At 38.9% G+C, this 13,650-nt stretch overlaps 1 protein-coding gene across 1 annotated transcript in view; it reads right to left on the bottom strand.

The window, feature by feature from the left end:
• Positions 1-664: 664 nt before the first annotated feature.
• pkp3b (plakophilin 3b) overlaps positions 665-13,650 on the bottom strand; it is a 29,269-nt gene continuing 16,283 nt past the window's right edge. The window contains exons 4-13 of the mRNA XM_044143089.1: positions 13,114-13,237; positions 12,230-12,434; positions 11,936-12,095; positions 9,454-9,562; positions 6,812-6,976; positions 6,478-6,648; positions 5,252-5,405; positions 4,956-5,151; positions 4,629-4,716; positions 665-3,036 (exon numbers count right to left, since the gene is read on the bottom strand). Coding sequence (XP_043999024.1) covers positions 2,995-3,036; positions 4,629-4,716; positions 4,956-5,151; positions 5,252-5,405; positions 6,478-6,648; positions 6,812-6,976; positions 9,454-9,562; positions 11,936-12,095; positions 12,230-12,434; positions 13,114-13,237 — 1,414 coding nt within the window. The 3' untranslated portion in view covers positions 665-2,994. The remainder of the gene's footprint in view (positions 3,037-4,628; positions 4,717-4,955; positions 5,152-5,251; positions 5,406-6,477; positions 6,649-6,811; positions 6,977-9,453; positions 9,563-11,935; positions 12,096-12,229; positions 12,435-13,113; positions 13,238-13,650) is intronic.

Raw genomic sequence — 13,650 nt, 5'->3', positions numbered from 1 at the left:
CAATTCTGAATGCATCACCATAGTAACAGCCTCCGTACAGATAAGCAGCTCATTGATCAAAATCCAGTTTCTGCTGAAGTAAGCTGTTAATTGTTGCTTTTCAATTCAGTTCAATTTAAAGATACTTTAAAAATATCAAAGGGAAATTGAATATGGCAAATCATTCTACTCCAGTTTACTGTAGATGCTGTAGATGATCAGAATGCTGCTCATGATTCAGTCCCTCCTTGAGGTCAGTCTCTGATCGTCATGTGGATCATCCAAGGGTCAGCAGATCCTCCTGGACAACAGGAGTATGATGCTATGATGAGAGTGGAAAGGAATTCAACTAAGGGCTGCATTAAGATTTAAAAACTTCTCATAAAGCCTCTGTTCCTCTATTTCCATTTGATTCCCTTTTATGTTATCTTGGAAGAGCGTTGGTCTGTTTTTGAAAAGAAGAACAAGTTTCTGCCATTTTAAGGAAATTCTTGTCGTTTTTTTTCTTCCTAATATTCACAAAAAACATCATTACTGTGAGTTTCTGGTACTGAAAACAAAAATTTGCATGTGGAGAGGTTTCAGGGTAAGCAGATCAAATGGGTTTCAAACAAAAATAAAACTCAGATAAATTAATAAGCCACCTCTATTCAAACAACACAGGTAAAAACAGTAAAAAGCCCATAAACAATTCCTCAACCTTTATTAAAATTATTATTCTAATTATTTCAAATGTAGATTAAATGTAATTTTTTTTTATTACTGTTTCTAAACTTCATTACATTGGAAATTGCTACATGATCAAACCAGTTTAACAGGAAGAGCTGACGTCCTGAACAGGAAACAGAAAACAGCTACAATCATATCAGGTGAGTTGATGTCAAACAGGATTAATATTTCAACTATTTAAAGGCACTTTGTGTTATTCTACTTTTCAGCTTGTTTATTCAGCACAGAGAGAGTCGTATTAAAAACGAACAACTCACTCATAGTACAGGTAGCGACATATTCACACGTTTCTTTGATGTATTAGTGATAACACAAAAAGTTTGAATTGTGACAAAGTTACATAGAAGTTGGAGGGCTCAACACATTTAATGTTAGACAGAACTACCTAAAAACACTGAATACTTAAAAGTGAAACTTGTTTTACTATCAGTCTCAAATCAGAGCCTGCAGCTGTTTTTTTCTGCTTGTTGATTGACTTTTTAGTTCTTACTCTGGAGTAGGAGTTTTTACTGGAATATTTGTGTCTGTAATGCAACTATTGATCAGAACTGATCAGTTGTCCCTGTAATCTAAGCCCACAGGGCAATACTACATGACTCAGAGGAAGTGTAGTAAATGCAAACATGTGAACTCTAATGTAGGGCTAACAAACACCAACCGTCACAGAGTCCAAAACCCAAATGGAAAACCAGTTATTGTTACTTTGTAGACTTCCTTATCAGCAACAAGCCCAGGGCTTTCTGGGGAACAAGTTTTCTAAAAATGCTGAGTAACAGTTTTATTAGTAGCTAGCATTTCTATGTGATTTGTACTTTCAAACCTTAGCAACATATTCACAAAAGGGGGCATCATAACACAAGTAAACATTTCTTTTTGCTGCAGATATTAGTAGGTTTTATACAAGGCAGCCATGTTGGATCGTGAGGTCAGAATTAGAAACCTCTATTCTGTTAATGCACTTTTCAACTGTAAAACTTCAAAACTTCCACTTCTGAGGAAAAACAGAATCCATAAATACACTGACTCCATGAACCAATCATGTAGTTTAAGTTTGTAATGACAAAACACACAAAAACAGAAAATAGTCCAAGTCTTGTTGTGTTTAAGAATTTCTGTCAACCTGGTGGAACTTCATCTTGTTATTAAAAGCTTTGAGAAGCAATGGTTCAGCCAGGACTGTTAACTTCAATATGTTTCATTAGAAACGTTATTCATTTATATTATCTAACCGTTATTGACATCAGGAGCTAAAATCCCAAACTAAATGAAACCGTGACCCTCAGAGGTGAAACTGAGGAGGACACGACGGTCTGAGGGCTCGGCGGTATTCATTTTGAGACGGGAACCCAAAGGGAGGAACCTCACTGGTTCTTACCTCAGTTTTCCACACTGATATGAGGAAACAGTGCAAGTATGAAGTTTTACATAGTTTTCTTTTGGAATCACATAACTACTGCATTTTACATTTTAAGCACATTTTCTTTTACATAAGAACATTTGTGTCTATAACTCACAACTGCATTCTGATATTAGAATTACTACATGAGCTGCTTTGTAGAAAAACAGCATGTGTGTGTGTGTGTGTGTGTGTATTGGTGAGTGTTTTTACCCAAACCGGTAAAAACAGAATGTGCAGGATGGACTGAGAGACACTAAATAAAGTGTTTAACACATACAAGTCATCAGAGTTCTGGAGCAATTCCATGTTAAATATCCAATTTAAATATGTCTACCATGTACATGCCAAATTCAGCTGCAGATCTTCTTTATCTTACTTCAAAAAAGACAAAAATGCACTCCTCAAAAAAGGGGTAAAATATTCATAAATAGTCTTGATAAACCTTTTAAAAACTACTGCATCTAGCAGGTTTCTTCTTCTCTGATGGGAGCTTGAGCAGAACTTCAGCTTCCAAAGAGAAGTGTGACGATGTGTAAAGCTTTCAGTCGACCCAACAATAAGAAACATTTCAGAAATGAGATGAATCAGAATTAGGATTATAGTGTGTGTGCAACAGTTAAAAGGGCAACTTGATACACACTACCAGATCGCTGCAGTCTGTATGTTCCAACAACATTAAGTCTGAATCTATTCTGTCAGGGATAAACCATGTCATGTCAGAATCAGTCTAAAATAAACCAGCTTCACATGACTGTCAAAAACACAATACAGGCATAAATCAGTCAAACGGTTCCAAACAGAGGAATAACAGCTCCTGTGTTTGGTTCTGGTCGGTCCGTTCGCCTCCTTCTCTTCACTGCAGAATTCACACTGGGAGGAAGCAGAGACTAGAAGCTGGCATCGACGAAGTTCTGTCGGGTAAATCCTCTCTGTCGAACACAAAGAAACAAAGCAAATGCTTAAAATAATAAATTTGATGGAGCCACAGAGTTCCTCCTAAATGTTGCAGAGATTACTGTTACCAAATATTTGCTGAAGACTCAGGCTCTTACAACAACACCAATGAAAGAAGATAAAACTAAAAAAACACCATCCAGAAAATCCACCAGTCATCCAGCAGATCCCACATCATGGTTGGAATAGAGTCATTTTACATCCAGCTCTTTTTTTATATCTGTAAATGGTTTTGTTTATGTGAGTCAGAAGCCACATGAGGGAGCATTCGGCTCGGCTCATGTAGGTTTTGTTTGCTGTGTAAAGTTCAGTTTGGAGGGATTGTGTGTTAGTTTGTTGGTGGGCTGATTATACAGGAGAAAATCAGAGCTTACTGACTGCCAACGCCAACTCAGAAACAAACAGACAGACCCTGAGACGGATTCTCTACTCCTGCTGAGTCCAAAGCACACAAATACTGCTGGGACGTTGTAACAGGAATGTTGAAATTAGGGATGATTGTAAAGGATATTTGTATTTTGTTCATAAATTTCCTGATTTTAGAAAAAAAAAAAAAAAAACGGGGAAAGACCTATTTTCAGCTGAGATGGCTCAATCCTGATCTCCAACTTGGTCCAATCAGACGTTTGCCAGAACAAAGGTAACCATTTAGTAACCAAATAATCCACAGAAATGTTTGCTAGTGCATTGCAGTGTCCAGAATCCTTCATGACAAGAGAAGGGAGGAAAAAGATGGACCAATGGGAGGCTGAGGTCAAGCAGAAAAAAAGAGAAACCGATATGAGCCGTCATGAAGCAGAAAACCATCTGGTGGAAGCAACTGGCCAACGCCCACACACACACACACAAACACACATACACGCACACATCAGCTCAGTTTGTTCTGAAGTTCAGCTCCAACAATGCAACAGCAGAGGAAAACTGTCAAACCAGAGAAACACAAACTCATCTGCCTGATAACAAAGTGCTTTACTGACTAAATTCAATTAATTCCCACCCAAACCATTCCATCAGAAAAGAATAAAAAGCATAGGATTATATACCATCCATATACCTTCATAGTTACAATTTAAACCAAACACTGACATAAAAAGACACTGAAACATTTTTCCCAAAATCTGTTTCACTTCAGTCTGAAAAAAAGTTAATATACAAATAAAACTGATAAATTGATAAGATTACATCAGTTGTAGATCAGAAATACACTATAAAAAAGTTAAGAAAAAATTATGATAAAACTGAAAAACACAAAACCAATTTATATTGTAGTGAGTCAGGAATACAAAGCAGTGAACTAACTAAACCTGATGGACTGTTGCAGCTTAAAACTGAAACTTTTATTGGTGCTTTCTACCTCCAATGAGTGTCTTAATGACGGGGTGTAAAATCTGTGGCTGCCACTCCACCCAAACCATCAAGACAGTAACTCTTTTAGTAGACCAGATTAAACTCCTGCTGCTTTTGTTTATAACTGAAACAGGAAAAACTGGAGTCATTTTCACAACTGAGCTCTGCAATCACTGAGAGTCAACACTCTGCTACCAAACAGGGCTGATGTTGGACTCACCAGTTTGTAATCTCTGTGCAGCTTGTTGTACTGGAACATGTTGCAGAGCACGGTGGAGGCGGCCCTGGCAGCCCGGAGACTCCCGGAGCTAAACAGAGACGGCAGGCGGGTCAGAGTGAGGCAGTGAGGAGGGGGACACACAGAGCTGACCGTCACCAGTAAACATTTACAAATGACAGGATCTCTCTGTGGGGTCAGTGGCCGTACGAGGAGCAGCAGTTTATAAACAGGAAACAGACGCAGCCGATGAGGAAAGACTCTATTAGAATTGGAGGAATTAACTACAGCTGACCTTTGACCTTGATCTGCAGCAGCTGTCAGCTCTACCTGTTATCATGCGACGTTTTTATGCCCATCAGCTTAGGAAGACCGTTGAAGTAGGCGATATCTCGGGCAGCTAAAGAACTGCAGGTGACCAGGTGGTTCAGGGCCCCGCACATGTTGACCACCACCTCACTGGACGGGGTCTTCTCCAGGCCATCAGCAGGCAGCCTGGACACCAGAGCGCTCACCATGATCTTAGCTGCCAACAGAAGAGCCAGTCAAAGAGTTTTATGTTTATTTCAAGAAATGATAAGCAACATAAAGATGCATTTTTTTGATGGAGTTTCATTTCTCCTCACCCATGTGGCCTTTGTCTGCAGCGTGCCTGGCCAGGTTCCTGAGGAGGCCGGTCAGCGGCCTGAGGAGCATCTCACTGCTGCTGTCCAGCAGATCCAGCAGCATGGGGACCATCCTCTCCTGCTCACTCACCACGCCGCTCAGCACCGCTGGCCACTGACAACACACACACACACAACACTTCATTCCTCCAACCTGCTCCATTTACGCTTCATTTCTCCTCCAAAGACATTTTATATGAAAAGAATCAAACCAGTTCAAGAAGTAAATATTTAAGTGCATATGAACATATAAATGTTCATATGTTCTTAATTTGGACACTTGATGTGAGGAACTGCTGTAAAGTCAACGACTTGTCTGCTGCCGCTGCGTCCAGGAGGAGCAAATGCTGAAAGTGTTTCCATTACAAATGTGTAAATCTTGTCTATATTCAGCTGAACTCAAAAAAACACAATTTCACAACTGTGGAGTTTCCACTAAGTAAGAAATTTAATTAAAACCACATGACTGAACTTTTTCCCGTAATAAGATATTATAAATCATGGCAACAACAGATGTAAACTGTTACATGAGATATATTCATAATTCAGTAATAATTTCCAGATGTTGGCGTGACAAGCCCCGCCTACTTGGGAGCAGCTACATATGTGGCATTTTGGCAAAATGTAGTCAGTGATTTTATGGATTCAACATGTTGGAATAACAACTTTTTAAGAATTGTGATGCTGTGAGAGTTCTGGTGGATCCAGCTGAACATTGTCTGAAAAAACAAAAACAATAAATCATCCTCATACTACTTCCTGTCGTCTTCTTCGTCATTTTTACCAGTAACATCCGGCTGTTGATCATGTGACTCATGTAATGCAAACAAAGCGTTGTCAATAGATTTTTGTAAAATACATTTTTTTTGGATATGGCTGAAATACCACCTCATTCTTTTGCATTTCTTTCAAAGTTGCTGTTTCAATTAAGAGAATTTACTGAATATTTGTGATGCCATTTTGCACAATTTTATAGCTAATGGAATAGCAACCAACGACTTGTTAGAAAACTAATTAAATAATTAGCTGAGCCAAATGTGCTGTTTGATAACCAGCATCAATCAGAATCTGTGTGTGATTGAATTGAAATGGAATTTTTTTCTAAAGCTCCTTCAGTCAACATTTGCTGTGAATTGGCACTATAGCCATAAAGTGAACAGAATTGTTGTTTGTCATTGTGAGCCTACCCGTCCTTCTCCAGATGTGATGTTCTGCAGGGCTCCTACAGCAGCTTCCACGGCAGCTGGGCTGCTTTCACTGTTCTGAAGGACCTGCTTGTAGAGGGCCACGCCCTTCGGGTGCCACAGCCACTCAGAGTCCTTGGGGTGTGACAGTTTTGGAAGATTCCTGTGTTGAAGCTGTAAAGAAAGTTTCATTAAGTCCCTCTGGACAATCTTCATCCACAGAGCACATGATTGCCAGTTGGAACCACTCTGCCCTGGTCCTCACACCCCGAGTGGCCAAGAAATGCCATTCTGTAAAAATCTTAGAAGCGTTAGCATCCGGTGACAAAGACCTCACCTCACTGTTCTTTTTGCTCTGCACAGTGAAGCAGCCAATCATCTCATCAGTTCTGGAGGCTGAAGCTCTGGATGGACCCTCCAGGTGGAGGCAGACTGACGGAGGAAGCTCCACATACAGCTGGTACGACAGATTCCTCATCACACACAAGGAGTTTTCCAAACCCTAAACAGGAAGGAAACAAGATTCAACTTCAGACTAGACCACTGTTTTTTTAATTTATAGTAATGGTTCACATAATGCTTTGATTTCAAAGCAGAATTATTTTATGTACAACTTCTTTTTATTTGAAGCTGTGGAGCACATGGCTTTTTGAGACTAAAGGATCTTTAAGTAGAGGCTCTAGAGCAACAAACAAGCACTAAGTGACACAGTGGTTGATATTTAAAGTGACATCAGATGTTTCAGCTGATATCTGGAACCACATCTAGAAATGAGGAAAGTAAAACACCACAGACATGAGTTGTGTTGGAATAACAGAGAGCTTTTCCATAAACAGGAGCCACTAGTTTCTGAAAAGGATGAGAAAATAGAAAAAACTCCAGAAATTACATCAGGCTCACTGCGAAGTAAAAACACAACACATAATTTCTAATTTACCAACAATAAACACTTAGTACGGGGCGTCACATGATGCAGTGGCTATAGACAGAGGCTAGAACCCTGAGACTGTCGCCCTGAGTTCAACTCCCGTCCCCGGTTCCTTTGCTGCATGTCTTTACTCCCTTTTCTGGCCCCTTTACGTCAGATGAGATCCATTAGAAAAGCAAGTCTTCAGTGAGACGTGCACTGAGAGACCAAGACAAATATTTCATTAATTGTCAAATTCACTGATTCAATGAAAGCAAAGCAACATTTTTTATTGACTCTAAGGAAATAAATGCTCAACACAGCTTTTAAAACACTACATCAACTTTAAAGTTGCAAAGCATAACTGCCACTCAACTCTAATATGTTGCGATAAAAAAAAGCCCAAAAAACAAGCAAAAATATCAACACTTTCTTTGTCAAGATCTTTGTCATTCACCCTCCAGAGCAGAACAACATCAAAGGTGGGTTATTATTATCATGTGTGAGTCTCTATTTTTTTCCCCATTTGTTCTGAATCACTTTCAGATAAGAGTTGCGTTGCTCTATATCAGTGTTTCCCAGCCCTGGTCCGTGAGAGACACTGCACTGCATTTTTCAGATGTTTCCTGATTTGAGAGCCTGTTTCAGGTGACTGCAGTTCAGCAAAAGCCTGACAATTATAATAAACTGAAATCATGTGTGCTTGAAGCAGGGAAACATCTAAAACATGCAGGGTAGGATCAGGGTTCAAAAACGCTGCTTTACATTGGCTGCTCTCTGTGCTTATTGTCATTTTGTGCTTGCTATAATTGTAACCAAAAAATCAATAAAAAAATAACTTGGAGGTGTGTGTTTATGATGTGATTTTCGTGTCACTAAGTTGAACCTGCAGTGCCTCATATATTGAGCTTGAGTGAAACAAGAGTGGAAGTAAAAAAGCTAATGTTTAGCTTTTGTGGGTGAGAAGGACCTCGCTGCAGCAAACAGAAGCTAAATATGTGTCTTAAAGATTTGAATACTTTCTCATGCCAAAGATGAACACCATTTTTGCCAGATACAAATGTAATGAAATACTCCACGGGGACGAAGAGTCATTCGAACAGTTTGTGAAATGTTAGCAGTGACAAAATGACCTGAGACAGGATTGTCGTTGCACCGAATTTCCCACAATTTAGAGCAAAACCAATGAGCCAAGGGTTAGGTTTAACAGTTAAAAAACACCTACAAACATCACAGAACCAATTAAAAGTCATGGTCAGCCTTAACATACAAGGACTAGTGCATTCCCCATTCAATGTAATGAGATGGGAAAGTCATGAGGGAGCTGAGCCCAAACACACAGCCTGGAGAATGTATGCCCTGCAAAGGGAAACGAGTGTAAAAAAGTGCAATACAATCAAATGTTTTCTGTTGTGATATTTTGAAAAACCCATCAAACCAGTCGCTCTCAGTGAAATGCAGGTGAAAAGATGTTTATAAGATTCTGACCTTTGACACAGAGAGCGCAGCGCCCCCTATGCTTAAAGAGGACATACTTTCCATGAATTAGAAGTCACATGATAAAAACAGACATAAATTGTCAAGGGTTCATAAATATTTTCCTTTAAATGTATGTTATATTAACATGTCTTCCATTGTTTTATTCCATTTCCTTAATGCAAAATTTGTGGAGTTAGGAGCCATGCATCCTGGTTCCATGGTAACCGACCAACATTGTAATAAATAATTTACCCAGCTATGTTCACTGGTCTGTGGCCCAGTTCTAATAAACCATAGTATTATTATTATTAGCCAGAAATATCCCATTAAGATGAAAAATCTCTTAGGCAAGAAAAACCTGGCCAGGACTGGCAGCAGCACATAGAATTACTACCACTGGGTTAGTGAAAACCAGTAGAATCTCAAATAATGAGATCAACAGACATCATTCTATGTCTGTTGGGTTTTTATCTGCTCAGAACTGTTGGTATTTTAGGCAGTCTGCAGTAACGATGTCCGATGGTTCTGAAATCAGACCTCTTTGTGTGTGTACTACTGCATTATTTACAGCGTGTTGGTGAGATCAGGGTTACCTTATCATCTCCTCTTTCCTCCAGCTGAATGTAGCACACTAGAGAGTCCACCAGACCCTGCATGCTTCTCATCTTCCGTCTCGTTCTCTCATTTACTGAGCTCAAGTTCCTAAACATACAGACACGAGGTAAACACACAAACAGGCACATTTATACCCGGCAGGAGATGTGCCACTGCAGAGGTGACTTTGATCTGGTTATTATAAAATTCAACCAGTTTTAGCAGTAAGGTATGTCTAATCACTAGAGGTGGGCCAAAAAAATCACTTCATATAAGATTATCTATTCTCGATTTAAAATGCGCAGTGACATCAGATTGTGGTGACGTACATCAGAGGAAATTACAAAAATCAAAGAGAGATTCAAACTGCAAATATTTGAACTCATTTTGGTTTTTATCGATACCTGGGAAGAACGAGCCTGACAGGAGCTTCACCGTGTGCAAGCTTTGTAAAATGAATATTGATCACTTTGGGAATACCACAAATATTAAATGTAATTCCATTCAGTTTATTTATATGACGCCAATTCACAACAAAACCCCTCTCTTTACAAAAACAATCATTATAATTCAATCACATCCATACATTCTAATTGATCTTAGTTATCAAAAAGTAAAGTGTACGCAATTAGTTATTCTAATTAGTAAAAAAAAAAAAAAGATGTCTAAGGAAGCCCAGCAGATTCCATCAGGTTATTGATTTGCAGCAGATATAAGAAACAGGCTGCAGGCTGGCTGAGGTACTGTTCCCTCTGGTACAGAGCTCTGAGAGGCCAGTGTGATTGGTCAGACGTTAGTGGGAGGGTTTTATGCAGAAGTGCGCTCAGACGATAATATTGACATTTAGCTTCAACTAGTCCTCTTCCATGACCTGCTTTTTGTATCCACAGGCGGCAAGAATGTGACAAGGTGATGAATTATGTGCATTTGTACGGTTAGTTACTAAATAATTATAAAAACCGCCAAATTCTGCTGAATGTGCAGGAGGAGGAGGAACAACTTACAGTCACAGGAAAACTGTTTATCCAACATCTTTGGTGATGCTACCTAGACTTAGCATTCACAACATGCTATGCTAGCTGCAGCACAGCAGAAAGCAAGGAGGAGACAGAGAGAGAATGTTCAGAGCTACACAAGTTGTGATTGGCAGCGCTAAGGCCCGCCTCCTGTCTCTGATGTTTCTAGTTGGCACTGGGAGCCGGCAGAGAAGCTCAATGTTTTCACAGATTATCTGTCTCATATCAAACTCTCACACCATAGTAACAGTTTCAACAAATATGTAAAAAAGAAAAAAAAAATCATGAAAGTTACATACTGCAGCTTTAATGTCTTCATTTGTCATTCTACCTTGAACACCAGATAGTAGTGGATCACAAGGATCCCTTCTGTACCTTTGGGTTAAAATGCACTAATCATTCTGGATAATTGTTTAAATTCAATCGTGGCCCCACAAATGAGATGTAATTATTCAGCCCATAATACATACATACCTTTGGTTAATTTCAAGAATTTAAGTGATTACTAAGAGGCCTGGCGCTTTGTTGGCGTTAATCACATCTGAATCAGACCATAACGAATGACTTAGATTGTTAGAGAAATAATAAAAAGAACACTGGAGAGTTTCTTTTAAATTGTAATTTTTGCTTGAATTATGTTGACGATGTTTTACTTGTCAACCTCTGAGCTGTGACAAATGTGATTGACTAACTGAAATTTGAATAAAAATGTTTTTAACATGATTTTGTTCCAGTAAAAAAAAAGAAAAAAACCCTCAACAAATCTCTGGGGTTTATTGTTTCCAGAGCAACAACATTTCTAGTGAAAATTTCCAGTGGTATTAGCAAACAAGGACTTATTTCATGTTTGAGGGAGTGTGCAGAAGTAAATGAAGAAGTAGAAAAAAATAACTTACATAAGAGCAGTTTAGGTATTTCTACTCCTTTTCTTATTTAACACAACAGCTAAAAAAAGCCATCAACTCTAAAAATAGTGAGTGTGACAAAAAAACACACACACACACACAGTACAATTATTTAGGATTTCTACAGTAGTTGGAATTAGACACTCGCCCTGCTGGCTGCTGGGCCCCAGATGATCTCATGGTTTAGATATGCAGTTTAAAGTCCAAAAGACAAAAGATTTAGCAAAAAAGCTCAAAGGTAGCTAACAGAGAGATAATAAAGTAGTGGATTATTTTGTATTGTTAATTTGCTTAATCTGTTGTACAGCTTCATTTTATCCTGGTTCAGATTTTCACTCAACACTTTTTTTGATCACTTAGGAGATTAAAAAGGGGAGGTTTTGCTCTGGAATTAATATGTGCTAATATCAGCTGTGTTGTTTTTGACACTGGACTGCAGACTGTGTGTTTCAGACTCCTGCTGTCTGGATGGACCTGCAACATCACCAGCTTCCTGTCAGTCACTTTGTTTGTCTGTCATGTGGCTCCAGTTTAACCAGGGGTCTTGGTCCGGTTCTCACCTGAGGCAGCCAGTGGTATTGTTGAAGATCTCTTTCTCAGACGGGTTCAGAGGGATGCTCTTGCAAAGTGGAACCAGAATTTTCTCAGTTAGAAGTGGCAGCGCTTCAACAGCCAGCCTGTCTTTCAGGTTGTCTCTGGAGGACAGATTCCAAAGGACACCTAACACAGAAAAGACCGGAATGACTAGTGACACACACACACACATACATTTCTTTTTTTAACACAGACTTATACATTGTGCATATTTGCTCACATAACAAGCTTCTTCCGATATTGTGACATTACATTCCTACCTGTAATGGTCTTCCACAGCTCCTCGTCGTGTTGGCTCAGGACGTTGACCAGAGCCATCAGTCCTCCTGCCTCTATCAAGGCAGCCTTGTTGTCAGCATTCTCATATATGAGATTACGTGTAGCCGCTGTAGCGTAGCGCTGCACCTCTAAATTGTCACTGGAGAAAAGCTGCACCAGCGCCGGAACACCACCCAGAGCACGGACCTCAGACACACACAGAGAACCTCTTACACACGTTGCACTTTTATCAAATCTATGAAAACTAAGCTTTGAGTTTGGGAATGACTGACATCCCCTCCTGTACACAAACCTACCAGAAAAAATAATTTTACCTTCTGTTCTGATTAAATCCACAGAGTAACAATAACACTCTCAGAGTAATCTAACATTCATGCAGCAATATTTCGAAAAACTGGACTCTTGGAAATAACAAGAAAACAAAACATACAGTGTGTGTGGGCATGTGTGTGTGTGTGTCTTTTAGGGAAAAATACAGAGACATCTGACCATCTATCAGTTCATATTCACTTATTATTAGAGCTACCTGCCAGTCTAAGATTATTTGCATGAGGAAAAGATCTATGTGTGCAGGGAACCAAAGAAATGCTTTAGCTGAGGGAACCACACTACTAACTGTGTATATATTCAGTGTATACTTGTTGGAATATAAATCATGTTTAATATTTTCTAAGAAAACGTCAGAAGAATCGGAACACTGACCAATTTTAAAACTAAACTCTCTAACGTACAATATTAGGCTTGTCCAACACAAAGTAATGAAATAGAAGAACAATTCTACATGTCTGGAAAATGTTTTTACAAATAAAAATCAAGGGCAACAAATATTGTCAAATATAACCACAAACCATCAAACTTAAAGTACCTGGTTCTTGGCATCGTTGCTATGGTAACATTGATGTTGTATATAAGCAGCTCCCAAAACTTGCAGAGAAGTATTTGATTCAGAAAGATATCTGACAGCAGTGAGCATGTCAATGCTCTGCATCCTACACACAAGAGAAAAAATCTTTAATAATGCAGATTCATTTCATATAAAACTGTTTTAATAAGCCAGCAGCAGTTCAAACAGTTAGAGAGGATCTCTGCAGACCTAATGTAGTTAATCTGGTTAGAAATGTGGGACAGTAAATATTTCACTTGGCTGTGATGTTTTGCACTTTGTACTAAATGTCCTCTGCAGTCAATGATTTTCTTCTATAGGTAAAGAGGAGACCTGTCCTCTGTCCCTGTCAGTCCCTCACAGACTCAGTCTTTATTATCATCCCCTTTTTAAATTATCTACATAATCATCTAAACAACCTTCATGGTAAAGTGTTGAAAAACTACATGACTGAATGTAAGATTGAATATAAAATTATGTCAACATTTATAATTTATTCTTGTTTATTTGTATTTAAAT

The sequence above is a fragment of the Gambusia affinis genome, linkage group LG02 (assembly GCF_019740435.1).
Source record: "Gambusia affinis linkage group LG02, SWU_Gaff_1.0, whole genome shotgun sequence".
NCBI lineage: Eukaryota > Metazoa > Chordata > Actinopteri > Cyprinodontiformes > Poeciliidae > Gambusia > Gambusia affinis.
Note: the sequence above shows the minus strand (reverse complement) of the source record. Positions and strands in the feature narration are given on the sequence as shown.